The sequence below is a fragment of the Ursus maritimus genome, unplaced genomic scaffold (genome assembly GCF_017311325.1).
Source record: "Ursus maritimus isolate PB19 unplaced genomic scaffold, ASM1731132v1 scaffold_30, whole genome shotgun sequence".
Lineage (NCBI taxonomy): Eukaryota > Metazoa > Chordata > Mammalia > Carnivora > Ursidae > Ursus > Ursus maritimus.
This window is the reverse complement of record NW_024425564.1, coordinates 2,480,306-2,500,827: the sequence shown is the minus strand read 5'-3', so window position 1 is coordinate 2,500,827 and position 20,522 is coordinate 2,480,306. Positions and strand designations below refer to the sequence as shown.

Below are 20,522 nucleotides of genomic sequence, written 5' to 3'. Positions count from 1 at the left end.
TTCCCAGGAGTCCAGGACCGCAGGAAACAGAGTTCCTGGGAGAGGGTTCTTTTGGAGAATCAGGACTATAAGGTAGGAGGTGGAAAATCAAGTGATATTTCTATCTCATGCTGAATCTGAGCTGCTTAACTTTGCTGTCTTTTTTTAAGCCTTTCTCTGAGGTGAGGCATTTGGCCACTTTATTCAGTCTTCTTATATATATATAAGTTTTGGAAGTGAACCCAGGGTCTGAAGAGGAGGCTGTCATCAGGGCTGCCCACTGACCTTGTCTTTCACTTCCCTGTGCCTCTACTCAAGGTTGAACAAGATCTGTAGTGGTCTCTCCTTTCAGAGGAAAAACCAGTTCATACAGCGGCTTCACAACTACTGGCTATTGAAGAGGCAGGCACGGAATGGCGTCCCCCTCATCCGGCGCCTGCACTCCCACCTGCAGTCCCAAAGAAATGCCGAGCAGGTAGGTGAAGTGATGGAAGGTGGTGGAGAAGATGGAGTGTGAAGGAGAAAGAGGGATGGTTGGGGCACCCCTCCTGAGCCCTCTGCAGAGCCTTTGCCTAAGTGGTCACCCCTCCAGGTGGCATCTCCCAGGAACAACCTCCAGCACGCAGAGAGCTCTTGGGCCCAGACAGCAGCTCCTTCTGGATGGGAGAGGCTTGACTTTGAAGCAAATTCTAGGGGAGAGTGGAGAGCAAGCCCAGCTTTCCATATATGTGAGGAAAACCTCATAGACATGGCAGAAAGGAAGAAGTGGGTTGAGTGAGGGCCAGGAGGCCGCATTGCATGAATTAGGACAAGGAGCACTTTCCTTAAGACACTATACTGACATATGCCAAAAAACGTTTCATAGAAAACACACAGATGTGGGGCGCCCGGGTAGCGCAGTCGTTAGGCGGCTGCCTTCGGCTCAGGGCGTGATCCCGGCGTTCTGGGATCGAGTCCCACATCGGGCTCCTCCGCTGGGAGCCTGCTTCTTCCTCTCCCACTCCCCCTGCTTGTATTCCCTCTCTCGCTGGCTGTCTATCTCTGTCAAATAAATAAAATAAAAAATCTTTAAAAGAAAAGAAAACACACAGATGTGCCATCTAAGTTGTAGCACAGAGCCTGGCCGGTCATGGTGGCCTTTTAGTCTCGGAGCTGTTGCATGTTTATAGTATTTTCTGAGTTGGTTGGAGGCCTCCTGAATTTTTTCTTTTTTTTTTTTTTTTTACCATTTTTAGTTCTTTTTCCCTCCTCACTTGCTCCATTACTTCTGCCTTGTAATATTTCCACACTGCCACCCCAGAGATGAAGCAATCTTTTACGCGACTCTGATGCCCTCTGAGTTCTATCTGATTTCACTTTGCCTCTTGTAACTAAAGTCTTGAAGTGCAAGTCTGCATCTGGTCCTTCCTTGAAGTGGTCTGCCTGCTCCCCTGTAGGCTCCCCTAGAACATCAGCCACCTCCTCCCAGCCCAGCGAGCTTTACCTCACATTCTCACTGTATTGGCCATTGGGCTGCATTGGACACCATGGATCCCCTTGTCTTAGAGCTTCTCTATGACCCTATTTCCTTCCTCCTCCATCCGGCTGACTGCACCTCCTGCTGACCCGACTTTTTACTCCTCAGTAGTAACATTCCCAGGGGTTCTGCTGCCTGCCCATTTGCTGGGAGAGCTTGTGCACCCTCATAGTTGTAAATAAGTGTGGCAATAGCTCCACGTTTCTTGTTTTGTCCTCCTCCCTTTTTTCTGCCCTCAGTCCCTCTGGGGTGGGGAAATCACAGATGTCCATGTTCTTGTTGTTTCCTAGAATTCAGATATTGGAAACTGAATTCAGTTCCTTCCTCTTGGTAAACATATTTTCCCATTTTTTTTTTTAAGATTTATTTATTTAATTGAGAGAAAGAGAGCAAGGGGAAGGGCAGAGGATGAGAATCCTCAAGCAGACTCCCCACTGACCTCGGAGCCTGACATGGGGCTTGATCCCACAAGACCATGACCTGAGCCGAAATCAAGCGCTGGACACTTAGCCGACTGAGCCACCCAGACACCCCCTCCCCATTACTGACATGGAACCTTCTCCCTCCTGACCTCAGACATTCCCCATCTTGGAGTTATTTGTGATTCTTCCCTCCATGACAAGCCACAGTCAGTCATCCCTTATGCTATTTTGGGGGGAGTTTATCAGTGTATGGTCCTTTGTCTCCATTCTACAGCTCCCCTGCTCACCCATCCCCACCCCCCCATTTCAGCAATAGCTTTCTAGGTAGTCTTCCACCTCTAATTCTTTCTTCACTGTGCAACTGATACTGTCTTACACACTATTTTCCAGAATATATTCCTTTTATAGAACATATTCCCCCTCTCCAGACAGGCCACATCCAGGTTCCTTTGCCTGGAGTTGAGGCTTCTTATCAGCTGAATCCTGGATATTCCTTGTCTTTTGTGGTTCTCCAGCTTGTCTGCTCTGGCCAGGCCATTTTTTTCACCAAGCAAAGAATCATTAATTCTGCCTTCACGCTTCTTCCCTGGGGTCTCTTTTGTTCCAGCAGAGACCTTCCTTACTGCTTTGTTCACCTATATCCATCAGCATGTGAAACCCTAGTAAGATTGCTTCCTTGGGAAGCCTTCCCTGACCCAACCCCAACCTGCTCAGATCCTCTCTATTTTATATCCTCTCAGCATTTTATACGTAGTTTATCTGTTGAGTTTTTATATGTTTGTGCTGCTATGCCCTTGTGTTTCAACCCCTGGGCCTCTTCTTCCCTTAACTCTCCTATAACCTCTTCTAGGGCAGGAATCATGTTTTTTGGTGCTGGTGGTATTTTAAAGTATGTTCAAGTCAGTTAGTACAAGCTTGTAGTAAGAACTTCACGTTGTTTTCTAGCCAAGTGGCAGCTCTCGGGTGAAATTCTTTCCACCCCAAGGTGTCTGTTAGTTTCCTTCTGAAATTCTTTCCAGCCCCGAGGGGCATAGCTGCCCCCTGTCATCCTCAGGGGGTGGGGAAGCAGTCCCAGCTCTCATTCCAGCAGTGGTTATCTCGGGGCAGTTAAGAAACATTGCTGCAAGGCTGGGGGAGTGCAGGAGGAAGGCATGGGGCAGAGAGGAGGCGAAAGGGCTCTCAGGAACGTGGATCAGCCAGGGTGCGGGGCCCTTACCTATCAAGACCCTGTGAGGCTGGAACAGGGAGAGGACTGGGCAGGAAGCAGGCCTCCAGCTCCTCTCCCCTTTCCCTTCCTTCCTGCAGCGAGAGCAGGACGAGAAGACAAGTGCAGTGAAGGAAGAGCTAAAATACTGGCAGAAGCTCCGGCATGACTTGGAGCGGGCGCGACTGCTGATTGAGCTGATTCGGAAAAGGGAGAAGCTCAAGCGGGAACAGGTGGGGACGAGCCCTCAGCCCCAAGCTCTTGTTCAAGATCTTTTTCTCCCACTGTCAGTGTGGCATCAGGAGAGCCGGGAGCCTCTGCCTGGTGTCCGCTTCCTCCCGTTCCTGCCCAGCACTGGGGGCTCCAAGGCCTGCTGGTCTGTATTGGGTATGATGCCACACATGGCTTCTAACCTGGGGGATTCAGCGTCTGGTGGCCTCATGCCGAGGCTTATTATCATATGCCTGGGCCCATCCCTGGAGTTTTTGACTCAAAATCTCAGACGGAGTCTGGTCTTGAGTATTTTGAAAAGCTGCTCAGACCATTCTGATGGGCATCACTGCTGGCCTGGGGTTTTCACTTGGCCCTTAAAACACTTACAGGCTTGACTCATTCAAATTTCTGACCTCTAGCCAAGTAGGGTCTCAGCCTCTAAGCATGGGGAATGTTGAGGGAGATAGTGTCATGCAGGGGTTGGGAATATGAGCTGTGGCACCAGACTACCTGGGTTTAAGTCCTGGTTCTGCCACTTAGTGGTCGTGTGACATTGGGTAAGTTGCTTAATCTCCTTATACCTCAGTTTCCTCGACTGCAAAATGGGGGTAAAAATAGAACCCACGTATAAGGTTATGAAGAGGAGATGACTTAGTGTATATATAAAGATCTTAGAACAGTGCCTGGCACGTAGTAGGGGCTATAGAAGTGTCAGCTGCTGTCATCATCATCATTATTGATAGTCTTTGCCTCCCTGAAGTGTCCACTGGCACACTCTGCACATGGCAGAGAGTGAATACTATTAATTGAATGAACGACGAGCCAAAGCTGTTCCCTCCAGTCTAGGAATAGCAGCTGTAACTTGTATGCTTCAGAGGCCTGGGTTAAAGATGTTCCTTTCTCTCTTCTCCAAACCCTCCTTCACTGTTCAGCCCCAGCACGAGCCCTTCTCTCAGAGGCCTGTAGCCTCCATTTCCACCTCTGAGACTGGGCAGCTCTTGCCATACCTGGCATGAGTGGGTGGCATGGAGGGCATCTCAGGACCTTCTCCACAGATTCAAACTGCCTGTGCCATCCCAGGCCTGGTCCCACAGCTGAGCTTTGCTTCTTGCCTGTGGTTCAGAGAAATAAAAGGGAAAAGGAAGCTGGCAGACCTGTTTTGATGTCACCAGGAGGAAGGAACGTTTCATAGCCTAATCCATGGCTTCCCAACCTTGTAACATTAGGGCATACATAGAAAATCACATGTGTGCAACATACCACTGTAAATGCACAAGGCTGCTGCTGCCTGAGGAGGTGAGTCTCCAGGCCCTGGTTATCCCGGGCCAGTCCAGATGCCCCAAGGGCCAATGGGATCAATATCTCAGCATACTAAGAATTTTGGCCCGAGTCACATTTTAAATCATCAGTGTGGTCTTTGAACGAAGTCAGACCTGGGTTCAAATCCTGTCTTGTCGGGTTAGTGACTCCTCATGCTCTTTCCAAACCTCAGATTCCATATTTGTAAAATGGGGATAATAGCCATTTCTCCTTCAGGGTTATTATGATGATTAACTGAGGTAATCTAAGTAGAGAGGCAGTGTGGCATAGTAGTCAAGAGCACACACTGTGGAATCAGACTGTCTAGGACTGAATTCCTAATCTGCCCATTGTTGGCTGTGTAGCCTCAGGCCATTTACTTCGTCTCGCCGTGCGTCAGTTGCCTCTTTGTAAAATACCTCATCTGTAGCTACCCTATATACTTGTTATATTACATAAAATGCTTAGAATGTTATTTGGCATTTAGGAAGGACTATGAAAGCATTAACTTAGTATTGTAAGTTTTTGGTACGGTGCTTGATACATAGGAAACAGTCACAACCTGGTAGCTGTTGGTCATTATTTCTAGGCTGAGGGCTGGTGATCGCTCCCCACATACTGGTCAGCTTAATACCCTGTGAAAATTTGTTGTACATGATTGGTGAAAGTCAAGTTATCAAGAAGTTGGGTGCGTCTTTGCAGGGGGTGTCCTGATATCTTTGCACCTTCTCCACAGGTCAAGGTCCAGCAGGCTGCCATGGAGCTGGAGCTGATGCCATTCAACGTTCTGCTGAGGACCACACTGGACTTGCTGCAAGAGAAGGATCCGGCACACATCTTTGCCGAGCCTGTCAACCTGAGTGAGGCAAGTTCCCTCACCACTTCCCAAACAGCGAGCCCCTCCTGGACTAGAAACAGGGTCTGAGTAGGCCAGGAAGGGGTTGGGCCGCAGGGTGGACAAAACCTGGGGGTTTCTGGCAAAGCTAGTAGACTTGCTCATGGTGAGAGGTCAGCAGGCCAGCGGGGGCCAGGGCCCTGGGGTTCTGCCTGAGCCAGCCTGCCAAACCAGAAAACGGGGAGGCAAGAGTGCCGGTGAAGGGTGCACCTGTTTGGCTAGTAAATGGTTGTTGTAATTGTACAGGTTTTATATGTTTAGGTTCCAGATTACCTGGAATTCATATCCAAGCCAATGGATTTTTCTACTATGAGGCGGAAGCTGGAGTCTCACCTGTACCGCACCTTGGAGGAGTTTGAGGAGGACTTTAACCTTATAGTTACCAACTGCATGAAGTATAATGCTAAAGACACAATTTTCCACCGAGCAGCTGTCCGCCTGCGGGACCTGGGAGGGGCCATCCTGCGGCATGCTCGGCGGCAGGCAGAGAACATCGGCTATGACCCCGAGAGGGGCACCCACTTGCCTGAGTCACCCAAATTGGAGGACTTTTACCGCTTCTCCTGGGAAGACGGTGAGAAGCCTGGATGGGTGGGGAGAAGAGGGACCAGGAGGAGGCACAGGGACAGAGCCCAGAGAGCCAGGGATCGGGGTGGGCCTTGGAGCTATATAGGGTAGACACGAGAAGAAGAATTGAGGGTAGGCACAGGCTGGGATATACCTGCTTGTGGCTGCAATAGTTCTAAGAGTTAAAGTTTAACTAATTCACTGAGTATTTCTTGAGTGGCAGGAAAGGGAATCAGGTACTAGCTGTCTGTTTGAAAAGCTAAATCCTTACCAGGGGTCTTCCTCTTCTGGACGCCCTCTCTGTGGCATGGGAGCATGGGGCAGGGAGAGTGCAATGCTGGTGTATGTCTGGCTCTTTCAAAGGAGTGCAGGTAGAGGAGCAGGAAAATGGACTTGCCTCTGAGCCCCGCACTCTGCCTGCCCCTGCTCTCTGCTTCTCGATGGCAGCAGCCAGTCACTCAGGCCAGGGGATTGCCAAGTGCCTCGTGCCTGCTCCACGGAGCCTGTAATTATGACTGTGAACTGCTTCCTGCAGATGTTTCCCAGATTCTGACCTTGTCCCTGTGGCTGCCCTCCGGGCAGTGGTGTTACCAGGGCCAAGGCCCCACAGTGACGCTGCTGGAAGCCACTGGCCCAGGCATTCCAGGAGAATATTTTGCATCCGAAGGATTCGGTCCCTTCCCCTTGCCCTGGGCTGGGCAGGTCCTTCAGCCCCTTCTGTCCTCCCTTCTCCCTGGCAGTGGACAACATCCTCATCCCAGAGAACCGGGCCCATTTGTCCCCGGAGGTGCAGCTGAAGGAGCTGCTGGAGAAATTGGACCTGGTGAGCGCCATGCGGTCCAGTGGGGCCCGGACCCGCCGTGTCCGCCTACTGCGCAGGGAGATCAATGCCCTTCGGCAGAAGCTGGCGCAGCCACCACCACCACAGCCACCATCACTGAACAAGACTGTGTCCAATGGGGAGCTGCCAGCAGGGCCCCAGGGGGATGCGGCTGTGCTGGAGCAGGCCCCACAGGAGGAGCCAGAAGACGATGGGGACAGAGGTGAGAGACAGGGGCAGTCGGGGGGTTGGAGACCAAGGTAACAGAGTAAGGGTTAAGCTGAAATCCCATAGTGGAAGCATCCTTCCCTGAGTTTAGGTCTGACCCTCGTGGGCAAGCACAAACCCTTAGAGGGTCACACTTCCATATATCCAGGGATGATATCCAAGATATTTAATAATCACCAGAGACCAAAATTCAGCAGAATTTTTTTTTTTTGGCTGTTGTATTGGAGTGTGCTTCTGGGAACCACTGACATGGATATTTAGTTGCTAGGTTGTGGACAGGTTTGGGGAGTTTAAGAGGCTGGGCCCAGCAGGTCTTTACTAACAGTAAAGAAGCATTATAGTATTTTGTACCTGATATGGCTGTATTGCACATACTAGTTAAATATTAGCTCACCTTAGACCATCGTGTAGATAGGCCCTTGGAGCAGATTAGGTTGTGGAATGGGAGGATAGAAAAGGAAGAAAGACCCTAAAGATGGTCTGGCTTCTTGAGCTCCCTCGTGGCTTTGACCCCAGCTGGCCAAGTCTACTCGCCCATCCCAAGCAGAAAGGCCAAATTGAAAAAGACATCCAGAGGTGATTCTCAGAGACCCAGCCTTAAAGCTGAGCTGCTTTGCATCCTTCCCCTTCATTGGGGACAGAATTGTATTCCTCATACAGATCCTTGGAGCTGAGCCTACAGCTTGGGGATGGTCTGTCATCCACACAGCCTAGAAGTGTTTGAAGGTATCACCAGAGGGTAAGGAGCCAAATTGCAAGGAATGGCCCATCTTATTTTAGGTTGACTGAGAATAAGGACATGGCTGGGAGGTCCCATTTGGCAGTCACTCTTCCTGACTCCCTATGTGGTAGTCAGCATGCCACTTATATCCCACGCCTGGGCTGTGGCAGCGCAATGTCCTGCCCAGTGACTGGCTGCAACAGCTTCTCCCAGAGGGTTTCAAAACAAAATTCCCAGGCCTACCTCCCAAAGAGTCAGATGAAGGAAGTCTGGGCTATGGCTTAGAAGTTTTAATTTTTAAAAGTTTCATGGTGGCAAGCGAACAGACATGTTTGGGGACCACTGACTTAACTTACTTGCTCTCATTTTTCCACATTTGTAAACTTACTCTCTCTGCTTGTCCTGCTTGCTTCACTTGGGTGATAGGAGACAAAATACATTGACAGAAGGGAAAACACTTGAGTCGAATGAGAATTGTGCACCTCTAATATGTAAGCTGAACTTGCTTGAGTATTAATGAAGCCAGGTGGCTTTCATTTTTCTCAGGTGTGGAGTAATGGTTTGTGACACTCATTTCATCAGACTTACCTGGTAAAGCTTTATAAAAAAATACCCCATCATTAGAGATTTACTTTCAATTGGCACTGGAATTTTTTTTTTTTTAAAGATTTTATTTATTTATTCGACAGAGATAGAGACAGCCAGCGAGAGAGGGAACGCAAGCAGGGGGAGTGGGAGAGGAAGAAGCAGGCTCATAGCGGAGGAGCCTGATAAGGGGCTCGATCCCATAACGCCGGGATCACGCCCTGAGCCGAAGGCAGGAGCTTAACCGCTGTGCCACCCAGGCGCCCCTGGCACTGGAATTTTTAAGAAACTTTCTAGGTGATTCTAATACACATGGTATTAGATAAATGTAGACAAAACTTAATCCTACATTCTCTTTGCCTCTGACAGGAGACCTGGGATACGTGTCAGGATTTATAATAGCCCCTGCCTTTGGTTCTTGGTTATCAGTGTCAGTATTTGGCTTGTAGGGGCAGACTTTTTCTAAAATGTTCAATTAGGTTCTCTTTTTCTCTAACAGATGACTCCAAACTGCCTCCCCCACCAACCCTGGAGCCCACTGGGCCTGCACCTTCCCTGTCTGAGCAAGACTCCCCTCCGGATCCCCCTACTCTGAAACCCATTAATGATAGCAAACCTCCAAGCCGATTACTAAAGCCCAGAAAGGTGGAAGAAGATGAGCTCTTGGAAAAATCACCTCTGCAGATTGGGAGTGAGCCCTTGCAACGCCTGCTTAGTGACAATGGCATCAACAGAGTCTCTCTCATGGCCCCTGATGCCCCTGCTGGTGCCCCACTCAGTGGTGTGGGCCGCCGCACCTCGGTCCTTTTCAAGAAGGCCAAGAATGGGGTTAAGCTACAGAGGAGCCCAGACAGGGCCCTGGAGAATGGTGAGGACCACGGTGCAGTGGGCTCTCCTGCCTCTCCGGCGAGCATCGAGGATGATCGGCACTCCCGGAAACGGCCAAGGAGCAGGAGCTGTAGTGAGAGCGAAGGGGAGAGGTCCCCCCAGCAGGAGGAGGAGACAGGTGACCACGCCTGTGACTTCTCTACTTCTCATCTGCTTTTCTGCTTTGCCTTGCCGGCCAGCACCTACCCTAGTTGGCTGCCTCCCTAATGGTCCCTGTGGACACCAATAGAAGCATTGAGGGCTCCATAGCTTAACCCGTTGGGCACATGAGTAGTGGCCTGGAGGAAAAGGCTTTGAGAAAGTAATTCGAGAGGGCGAGATTGTGTCTGGGGCCCTCTTTGGCACTGAAGGGTTTGCAAAGCTATATATTATAAAGTGGTTTCTACCTTCTCTTTAGTTCATTCATTCATCAGATAATTTTATCAGGCATTATTGTAGGCACTGGGGGGAAAAAAATCCGTGAACAAAAGAAAAATCCCCCTTGTAGGGGAGAAAGACTAAAAGTAAATCAGTGGATTGTATCTTGTATTAGAATCTATGGGGAAAAATCTAGCAGGGAAGGGGAATAGGTGGTACTGGATGGTATTAGGGTGGCCAGGGGAGGCTTAAGGGGGGGACATTTGAGTAAAGATCTGAAGGAGTTGAAGGTGTGAGCTATTTGGGTATCTGGGGAAGAACACTTCAGAAAGATGGGCTAACAAGTGCACAGGCCCCAGAGGTGGAAACTCCTGCATGCCTGGGGAACAGTGAGGAAACAGTGTGGCTGCAGCAGAGTTAGCCAGGGTATGGGTGGAGACGAGGCTCCGGAGGTAGGTAACGGGGGCTTCAGCACTAAAGAGTCCTTACTACACGTCCAGCACAAGCTGGTCACGGGGGGTCATACAGTAAGTCAGACTGAGTGCCAGCTCTGAAAGGTCCACAATCCAGGAGGAGTCCAGATGGTGTCCTGAGGTGCAGAGATGTTAGAGTGCCAGACTGTCCGTGGTGATGTGTTAGCTGACAGCACTGCTGGAGGTGTTCAGGGACTGGGAGCTGGAGGAGTTGGGGAGGCTCCACGAGGAGGCAGGGCCTGAGCTGGTCCTGTGGGAAGAGGGCAGAATAGCAGGGAGCAGATGGAGCCAAGGGCTCAGGCCGTGTGTATGGAAACAAGAACAGAGTGCTGTGAGGGGCAGTTTGGAGAGGGGCGTCTTGGAGCATCAGGAGCCAAGGCTAAGTGGGTGAGGTGGGTCTGGAGGTGCAGACAGTGTCGTTTAGTCCCAGTGGGTTGGGGGAGGGCAGCTTGCTTGGTGGGAGGGGCCTGCTCTTGGCTTTTGCTTTTCGTGTTGCTCTCTTGTCCTTTTATGTGGTGGCTTTGGGCTGTGTGGCCAGCACATGCTTTTTGTCTTCCCGCCTAACACTTGGTTTCTAGCAATACCTTCCCTTCCCCGTCTGGCCCAAGCCTTCCTGTATTAGGGCAGTAGATTGGTATATAGACTCGAGAGTCTGAGGCCTGGAGTTAGGCAGACTGGGGTTCACATCCCATCTCTGACCAGCTGTGGGTCAGGCTTGGGCAAATTAATTAACCTTTCAAGCTTGTTTCTTATTTCTAGTAGGAAGCTGGTGATACGTTCCTTGCGGGGCTCTAAGAATTGGAAATAGCCTGCATGAAGTCCTTGGCATGCAGCAGTCCGTGGTAGCAGTTACCGCTGTCGTCTCCGCTCTGAGAGGAGCAGCCAGACAGCACTGAGAAGGCTGTGCACTAAACATGAAAAATCCCCCTGTTGGGAAATAGGTCTGGACGTCAGGCTCATGCAACCTGAGAGGGCCCACTGTTTGGGGAACCTGCTAGAATCTGTTCATCTCCCACCATCCCAGAGGCCTGGCACCCAGGAATATTTCTGTACGACCTTAGTGGAGTCTCACAAAAACAGGTGTTGATCTTTGGTGGCCGAGGCAGCTCTGACACAGCTGGCTTCGTGATTTAAACAGAAACCGTAATGTTAGAGGCAGAGCCAGGTTAGAGTCCAGATCTCTTGGCTCAGGCACCTTCTCTTATGGGTGTTCTGGCCAAGGTATCTGTGACTGAGAGCTCTTGAGCTCTTGGCTCAGCTAGCAGTTGTCGGACTCTGGATTGTGATTTGGAATCAGATAATAGGAGAGTTGAAGCCTCTGCAGCTCATGAGCGTCATGTCCCTGGGATGACCAGACAGCCTTCGTTTGCCTCCAAAGGGCCCCCTTCTGTAAACAGACCTTCTCTCATTCATACTTAATAGTGTCCTCAATAAGCAAGAAGGTATTATCTTCAGAAACGGAGAAGCAGAGGTTAAAAAGGAAAAGGGGCCCGTATTTCAGAGCCCAGTCTAGAACCCAGGGAATTCTGACTCCCCATATCAGCAAGGTCAGGTCTGCTTTAGATCTGCTGAAGTCCCCCATCCTCAGCTCTGACTGGCTCTGCTAGATATCTTGGGGTGGGACTGACACAGCCATTACCCTGCCCCAACCTCCCCTGACACCATCCCCAAAGAATGAAGCTTAGCTTTGCCAGCTGTGTGATAGATAGGGTGTGTGAGTGTTTATCTGAAGAGGCAAGGCGGGTGGGCTCCCCAAGAGGCAGAGGAGACTCCCTGATAATTGAGGCTTGAAATTAGAAGCAGATCCAGGGACTTAGGAGCCAGCTGGAGGAGGGAAGTCTTGGTATTTCCTTTTGTAGCCAAATGACAATAACTGGTGTGAGCTGTGTGCTGTGTTTTCCTTAAAGTTAAACCAGAGGGATGGGAAGGAAAATGCAGTGTCTGCTCATTGCCCTCGTCAGCATTTCCCCAAGTCTTCACCAGGTTCTTTCTGCCACCCAAGACCCATTTCCCATGTGGGAAGGAACAGCCACCCTTTCCACCGCTCCTCACTAAGCCCTCCCCAGTCAGCTGCCTCACATGACAGCTTGGGTCAGGGGAAGGGGGTTTCTGTACTGAGGCTTACTCTGTGTGTCCTTGGCAGGCGTGACCAACGGCTTTGGGAAACACACCGAAAGCGGGTCTGACTCCGAGTGTAGTTTGGGTCTCAGTGGTGGACTGGCATTTGAAGCTTGCAGGTAAGAACCGTTGTTCCCAAAGCTTTGTTGGCAGCTCTGCCACCTCCCCCTTTATTCTCTGCTCAGCTACAGATGGAACCTCCTCCTGCTTATCTTAAGTTTTTTCTTCCCCCACCCCTGCTATTTCCTGAGGCCTGTGGTCTGTAATGCTGGTAGCTCCTAGGAAACAGGGTGACCCTTGCCTCTCAGGCCTGATCTGACTGGAAGGGGAGGAGTGGCGCTGATGCTTTACAGGGTTTGTAGAGCTGAATTTGGCTCCAGAGGGCAGGGACAGCCAAATCTCTATTGTCCAGCAAAGTTAACATTGGAGCCATCCCCCACCTTCCCTGCTGGGCCACTCTGATAACCCAGTTACAGACATGGTTTTGCCCTTTGCCTTTTGGGGCATCATAGCAAAGGTGTCTTTAAGAGGTGTGGTGTGCAAATAAGAAATGAGCAGATAGGAAGTTTGGAATAGCCATTTATTTAGTCAAAGGCCCTAGCTCTTCTGCTGTCCTTGAGTGGGGAAAGGATGGGTTTCTTTTTCCATTCTTTTCCCCGAAGGGAGGATTTCTGAGACCAGAGCGTTAAAGTTTCTTTCAAGTCCCAAGAGTTTATTGAATCCGTGCTCTGTGCTATGGGTGCTCTGCAAGACGCCACAGAGTGTGGGATTCTTGAAAATGGGGGACTCTCAGTGCCACAGAGGAGAAACAAGTTGTCCTGAAAGCTGCCTCAGGGTCCTCCAACATGACTCCTGAATGGATCCTGGGTTCACAGTAGGGGAGGAAAGGTCCCAGGGCAGCACCAAAAGACTCTGCGTTTTCAAGGCAGGTTGAGTGTGTGTTTTGTTAGGTATTCACTCTGTCCTGGCTACTGGGCTCCTGGGGGAGGGGGGCAGCTACGGGAGGACCCCTGCTGTGGTATGTGGTCCCTTGGAGATTTTCCTCCACCAAGCCTCAGAATCACCCTAGCTTTCTTTCTCCATGGCCTCTAGAGATAGAGGGGCAGTGGACAGAAAAAAAACACAGTTACTAGGCATAGAGGAAGCAGAGCTTTCAGAATCTTACAAGATTCTTTCACCCTGGTCCTGGGTTGGAATTCTTAACTCCCTTCAAAGATAATAATGCCTGGAAACCCATTTCATTGGGGCTGGGGTAGGAGTGGGATTATCAAACTATCCCCTCCTAGCCCTTGACTAAAGGTGGAAGGTGTGTTGGGCCCTTCACTCCATGAAGGGCACTTGTCCCAGCCATGAACTACAGGAAGGAAGCCAGGCCAGCCTCTGGTTAGCCTGCTGGTTGGGCCAGGTGTTTGCCTTTGTGCAGAACTCCAGTCCATGCCACCGATTTCTCTAGAGCCCTCTTCAGTGTGGGAATAGTGCCCTTGGAAGCATTTCCTCTTTAACTCAGTGGATCTCGATGGAATTTCAGGGTTTAAAACAGGAGGTTTGGGACTCCAGCTGCAGGATTTTTTTTTTTTTCTTTTTCTTTCCTTCCTTTTCCCCCCCTACACTGTGGTGGTAAGTATGTAAAGGAAGATTTTACTTACTAATTATTTTTAAAGATTTATTTATTGGAGAGAGAGAGAGTGCATGCATGGGGGGTGGGGAGGGGCAGAGGGAGAGAGAGAAACTTTAGCAGACTCTGTGCTGAGCGTGGAGCCCGATGTGGGACTTGATCTCGGGACCCTGAGATCATGACGTGAGCAGAAACCAAGAGTTAGCCACTCAACCGACTGAGCCCCCAGGCGCTTTGGGAAACACACCGAAAGTGGGTCTGACTCCGAGTGTAGTTTGGGTCTCAGTGGTGGACTGGCATTACTCTTTATACTGGAATCATATAATCCCAGAATTAGAAAGAACCTTGAAAGAACCTGTGTTCATTAATTCTATCCCCCTGCCCACCTATCCCGGGTTTATCTTTCCTGATGATTTTCTGAGCAGACTGGGGCTGCGCCCTCTTTCCGTGGGTCACTTACTCAAATATTAATAATTGAGCACCTATTTCAAGCCAGGCTTTGTTCTAAGTACTGCTAAGGCGTGTTCTCATGGAGCTTATCTTCTAGAAGGGATAAATGAATGTTAAAGTAGTAAACAAAATAATTATAGTTTGGGTTGGCTGCTTAGATCTGCATAACTTGGGAAGAGGGCTGAAGTGCAGGCCATGTTGAGTCACTTGTGCTCTTTCTATGAAACAGGAGTACACGGACCTAGTTATGCTGTTGCGTCTTATTTTATTGAGCTCCTCCTTCTCAGAGCTCATCATTTGATAGTACAGCATTAGTAGTTGATAATATTTTAAGTGAGACATTAAAACTTACTGCCCTTCATGTAATAATATTTGTTATGTAACTACCATCTGCCATTTGTTGAGTACTGGGTATGTGCTCTACTGGGTGCTTTCTGTGTACTAAATCCTCACAGCAGCATATGGGGACACCGGTCTCAGAGAGGGTAGGTAACTTGCTCAAGGTCACAAAACTCATGAGTAGAAGAGCCAGGTTCTGAACCCAGGTAGTCTGGCTCCAGAGTTTCTCTCTTAACCACTTTGTTGTGTCCTCTTTTGTTGTATTTGAAGATGTCTCCCCAGATCCATTATAGGAACTTTGAGAGACTTCAGAGTCTCTAAGCCCAGTGACAGATTTTTATAGGGTGAGTGGGAACTGAATCCGAAATGTAAACCGGGTGTTAATTTTTTTTTTTTCCCCCAAACAGGTCCTAATTTTGACTAGCAGGAAAAAAGCTACCAACCTGCCAGTTACTGAAGGATTAGGATTCATTGGGTTCTGGTTGTGCAGGGTTTTCTGAGTAAGATTATAATAAAGTCAGCTATGATTCAGTAAAACAGGAGTATCCTACTCTCCAGCCAGTCCTAACGCCAGCCTCCTTTTATCCCACCAGGGTTGTCTTAAGCATTTCTACTCTTCTGCAGATTGTTGCCCCATCTTTTAAGCCTTTCTTTTTCATTGAAAAAAGCAGTGATATTTTCCAAAGTTTGGATGGGAGAAAGCTTTAGCCACATCATTCTTGCCCAGGGGCTTGGAACTATCATGAGAACTATTTAAAAATACAGATAATTGGGTGGGTTCCGGTTATACCATTCTCCGGTTCTGGTATTATCGTTCTCATTTTTGCTTTATTACCTTCTATTCTTTGTCTAATATATACATATATTTTACCTCTTTGCAGTAACCATATGGAAAAAATTGGTCTGCTTGTTTGTTTAAAAAAAATCCCTCTCTGTCTAAGAAAAACTTCACACACAAAGTGGAAGTGAGAAGTGGATTTTTTTTTCAATTAAAAAATGTCTTTTCTAATTAAGGAAGAAAAACATGTCCTTTATAGAAAATTTGGGAAAGAGGCACATTTTTGTACCTCAAAAATAATTGGTTTCTAAAGAAGCAGTGTAAAAGAATTCTGGACAGATGTGAGACTGGCTCGTGATGGCTGGGCTGCTTAGACCCTGGAAGGATTGACAGGTGCCTGGAGTGACCTTTCCTCTGGAGGAAGGCCAAAGTCCCTGGGCAGGGAAGCCGGCATCTCTTTCCAGAGTCCTTCCACATGGATGAAGTGGTCCCTCAAAGCCTCATGGGAACTTGGTGGTCAGAAGCGTATCGTGGGTTAGTGCAAATTGTTAGGGGAAGGTGAGAAACCATTCTCATGGAAGGGTTTTTGCAGCTCCACTCCTGTCAGAGATAGGAAAGCAGCAGCGGGTGTGTTGGTCCTTAAAATTGCTCATTTCGCCCCCTCTGCCTCTTGCTCCATATGCAGTGGTCTGACGCCCCCCAAACGCAGCCGTGGGAAGCCAGCCCTATCTCGTGTCCCCTTCCTGGAAGGTGTAAATGGAGATTCTGACTACAGCAGCTCAGGTGAGGAGTGGTGTACAGGTGGACCTGGGGGGGCGCAGGCCTTCCAAAGTACCAGCTCACAGAGCTGCAGCCAGACCCGTAGCTCCTACAAAGTCTCGGGCGCTGGGCATGGAGATGGCACCCCTCCCAGGTCATTCATACTCTTTTTTTTTTTTTAAGTTCATCTTAAATTTGAATAGTAATATATGCCCATGATAACAAAAATCAAAAAGGGTGCATAATGAAAAGCCAGGAGTACCCTCCTTAGAACAACCACTGTTAGCAGTTTCTTTTGTGTCTCTAGATGAAATTTATACGTATATAAGCCAGAGCTTGTGCACATGTTTAAGAGAGTGAGTAGAAAAGCTAATATACACGTGTTCTTTTAAACCATGCTTTTTTTCAATTAGTAATATATCTTGGAGATCCTTCTGTGCTTTTTATTGGCTGCCTGATGTCCCATTATCTAGGAGTGCCAGCCCTCCACAGATGGACATTTAGATTGTTTTCACTTCTTTGTTCTACTCAGTGTTGCAGCGAGCACCCTTGTACATAGATCATTTTGTATCACTGGGGAGCATACCCATCTTGAGAGAAGTGTGTATTTGTAGTTTCCAGACCCACTGCCAGTCTGCCCTCACTGGAGTGAGGATAGCCTGGATCACTGAATCTCACACATTGCCCTGTGATTGCATGGGATCCAGTGCTTTCAGCCCTGTCCCCATGAGACATTCTACTCAGGCTGGTTCAGACAGTGAAATACATGGGTCTTGTCTCTTTGGACCAAGGGATTCAAGAACAGGATAAGGCAGGGCCAAAGGAGAGGGCTGGTTGGTGCTCAGTGGAGTGGGTACAGGGCGGGCTCTTCTCCAGGTGCACCTCTGTGCAGCCCTCCTGTGGGGGTGGGGGTGGGGGTGGGGGTGCGCTCTGGATGCCCTGTCTTTGAAGCTTCTTCCTAACACACAGGCGTCAGGGCTTCTCTTCTTTCCCTCTCCCAACCACCTTACTTTCCCTTAGCATCAGTTTCTTTCTCACATGTGTGTTGAGGAATGCATGCCCGCGTGTTTCACTGATGTCTGACTGTCCGCGCCCAGAGAGCAGGGCTCGTATCCGAGGAGTTGGAACAGCATCTGGCGCAAACTGGCAGCAGATTGGCACCTACACTGTGATTCTGGTAGCGACATTTTGTTCTTATTTTTAAAAGCACAGACTTATAAAATGATGCCAAAGGAAATTTAAAACTTTTGACCCACTCCTGTCCCGTCTTCACCTTAACACAGTTGTCTTCGTGTCTCTGTGTGGCCTTCTGTTTATTTCAGGCACATTTTTAACAAAATGTTAATCCAGAACATTTCGTTTTCTGCATTTTTCAACATTCTCTCATACTTTTTTCATGTTGACACGATCTTTATCTCATATTATTGGAACAGTGTATCTTCCAATCAGTGCATTATAATTTACTTAACTCTCTCATTGTTAGACATTTGGTTATTTCCAACTTTTAACATTATACATAATGTAGTAAATATGTATTTTTGTTCAAAATCCTTTTATTCGTTTTTAAAGTTCTTTTTCTTTGAATAAATTCCCATGGAAGGAATGTACTGAAGCAGATGATTCATACATTTTTTTTAATGGCTCTTGAGACATACCGCCAAATTATATATTTTTTTAAAGTTTTATTTATTTTTAGAGAGAGGGAGAGGGAGAGAGAAAGCACAGACATGCAAGGAGGGGGAGGGGGAGGGGCAGAAGGGGAGGGAGAGAATCTCAAGCAGACTCCCTGCTCGGCAAGGAGCCTGACTTGGGGCTCAATCTCTCAGCCCTGAGATCATGACCAGAGCAGAAATCAAGAGTCAGATGCTTAACCAACTGAGCCACCCACATTCCCCCCACCAAATTGTATTCTTAAGGATTAGACTGGTCTGCAGTTTCTTCAACAGTGCGTGATTGCACCAGTTTCCCCACAGCCTTCCTCTTTAGTATTGGATTTTATCTTTTTGTTGTTATTGCTATTGACCCAATGCATAAAAAACAATACCTCAGGGCACCTGAGTGATTTAGTCAGTTAAGCGGCTGCCTTCTGCCCAGGTCATAATCCCGGGGTCCTGGGATCGAGCCCTGTGTCCAGCTCCCTATTTAGTGGGGAGTGTCTGCTTCTCCTTTTCTCTCTGCATATCCCCCCTTTCCCACTTATGCGCTCTCTTTCCCTCCCTCACTCTCTCAATAAATAAATAAATAAAATCTTTAAAAAAGAAGTAATACCTCATTATTAGTAGTACATTTTTTTAAAAATTATAAATGAGGGTGGTAATATTTCCTTAGGAACATAATTTCCACTCTTCAGGGTTTGGGCCTTTTTCCTTGGTTGAGCTTGGTCACCTTGAGTTCTGTTTGTAGCCGTGGGGAGGGGAGGGAGGCTCCTCTCTGTTCAGGAGCGTCTGTGAAGTCTGTCCATGTGTGCTGCCGCATCGCATGCAGAACAGAGTAGGCTGGAGAGATGCGGTGCCTGCCCCAGGCAGGACACCCAGGTCAGGTTCTGAGAAATCATGCCCATGAAGGACCTGCAGACCTGCTTGGCTCTGCTGAGCGCCTTGTATCCAGGTGACCTGAATGGCCAGGCGTGGCCCTGTCAGGAAAGAACTCATTTAGCAAGTGGTTTTACTGGGATGTCTGTCCCAGGCACCTTTTTCCATGAAGCCTCTATCATGAGGCCCACCATGCAGGGAGGCCCAGAGAGCAGTTTGTGGCTTTGTCAAGCTGGGTTGTTACTTTTCTTCCTGCGGTCCTGGTGATGAAGCAGTCATATTTTTCCAAGGAATACCATCTTAGGGTTCTAGTCCAGAGGTCAGCAAACTAACATATTGCCTGTTTTTGTAGGGCCTGCAGGCTAAGAATGGTTTTTACATTTTTAAATGATTGAAAAGAAAATCAAAAGAAGAATGATATTTTGTAACACATGAAAATTGCATGAAATTCAAATTTCAGTGTCTAAAAATAAAATTTTATGAGGACACAGCCATACTCATTCCTTTGCAGAATATCTATGGCTGTTTTTATGCTGTAACAGTAGAGTTGAGTAGTTGCAGCAAAACAAGTTTGCCGACCCCTGGTCTAGTCTAAGAGCTAAAGAAAGGGCAGGGAAGAGGAAGGGTGGAGGGAATGTGGCTGACTCATTCCTGGGTTGCCCTAGTCAAATGGAGGCCACAGGCAGGCCTCCTGGGCACCATTCCAAGTCCCCTTTGGGTGCTGTCTCCTCCCCTCCCCCACCCCCAGGCAGAAGCCTCCTGATGCCCTTTGAAGACCGCGGAGACCTGGAGCCCCTGGAGCTGGTGTGGGCCAAGTGCCGAGGCTATCCCTCCTACCCTGCCTTGGTGAGTCTGCCCCAGACACCACCCTCCTCCCTCCCCTGGGCTGCTCGGGAGGGCTGATCTGATTGGATCAAGCCAGCAGAGCGTGGTGGGAGTCAGGGTGCCTTTAGCTGCAGAAGAGAGGGAGGTTTTACCCCAGCCTGGGTGGGTCAAACTATCAAGGTCCCCCAGCTTGGAGCACTCAAAATAGGGTAAAAGTGTGAAGACAGAGACTAGGGCTTATGAGGATTTAATAGCATTTATTTATTTGCTTATGCATAAAAGTAATATATGCTCATTGTAGAGAATTTATTAAACATTTGTCATGCTAAATTCTTGAAATACTGAGGAAGATACGGCTTTTCCTCATTTTGTGAGGAAGAAAATTGAGGATCTATCTATTGCCTGTGGTCATCTAGCTATTAAATGGCAGGGTTGGAATCTGAGCCCAAGGCTCAATGTGTGTGTTGTCAAAGCCTGTGTTCTGAGCCACTAAGTTCAAAATCACCCATAGTCTCATCTGTTCAGAGGTTACCTCTTGGTATATATCCACTCAGCTTTTTTTTTGTAATGCATAAATATGAGACCATACTCTGTTTAACTTCCCTTTCACTTAATGGTGTACCATGAACACGCGTGTCTTGTGCCATTAAACGTTCTTTGTCAGCATCACTTTAATGACTGCACTGTTCTCAGCTGTGTGCATGCACCTTATTTAACCATTCCCTAGTTGGTCATTTAGGTTGTTTTGAGTTTTTCACTATGACAAATAGCTGACAGTAAACATCACTATAGTTTTACTCTGTGCGATCATGATTATTTCTATACGGTGAATTCTTAGGGTTGCCTTCTTGGGGCAAGGTCTGCAAAATTCTGATACAGATTGCCAAGCTGCTCTTTAGAAAGTTAGTTCCAGTGTCTACTCCTACCAGTAGTAGCTAAA

The 20,522-nt window shown here is 48.4% G+C and overlaps 1 protein-coding gene across 9 annotated transcripts in view; it reads left to right on the top strand.

The window, feature by feature from the left end:
- BRPF3 (bromodomain and PHD finger containing 3) overlaps positions 1-20,522 on the top strand; it is a 63,886-nt gene that overhangs the window by 4,254 nt on the left and 39,110 nt on the right. For 5 of the 9 annotated variants that reach the window (XR_005838735.1, XR_005838734.1, XM_040644694.1 and 2 more), the window contains exons 2-10: positions 298-454; positions 3,223-3,354; positions 5,370-5,498; positions 5,790-6,102; positions 6,836-7,138; positions 8,949-9,455; positions 12,311-12,404; positions 16,153-16,250; positions 19,506-19,603. Coding sequence is in view for 5 of the 9 variants with exons in the window: in XM_040644694.1 (XP_040500628.1) it covers positions 298-454; positions 3,223-3,354; positions 5,370-5,498; positions 5,790-6,102; positions 6,836-7,138; positions 8,949-9,455; positions 12,311-12,404; positions 16,153-16,250; positions 19,506-19,603 (1,831 nt within the window). In the remaining 4 variants the exon portion in view is untranslated. The remainder of the gene's footprint in view (positions 1-297; positions 455-3,222; positions 3,355-5,369; positions 5,499-5,789; positions 6,103-6,835; positions 7,139-8,948; positions 9,456-12,310; positions 12,405-16,152; positions 16,251-19,505; positions 19,604-20,522) is intronic. The other 4 variants (XR_005838736.1, XM_040644696.1, XM_040644697.1 and 1 more) reach the window with 2 other exon arrangements.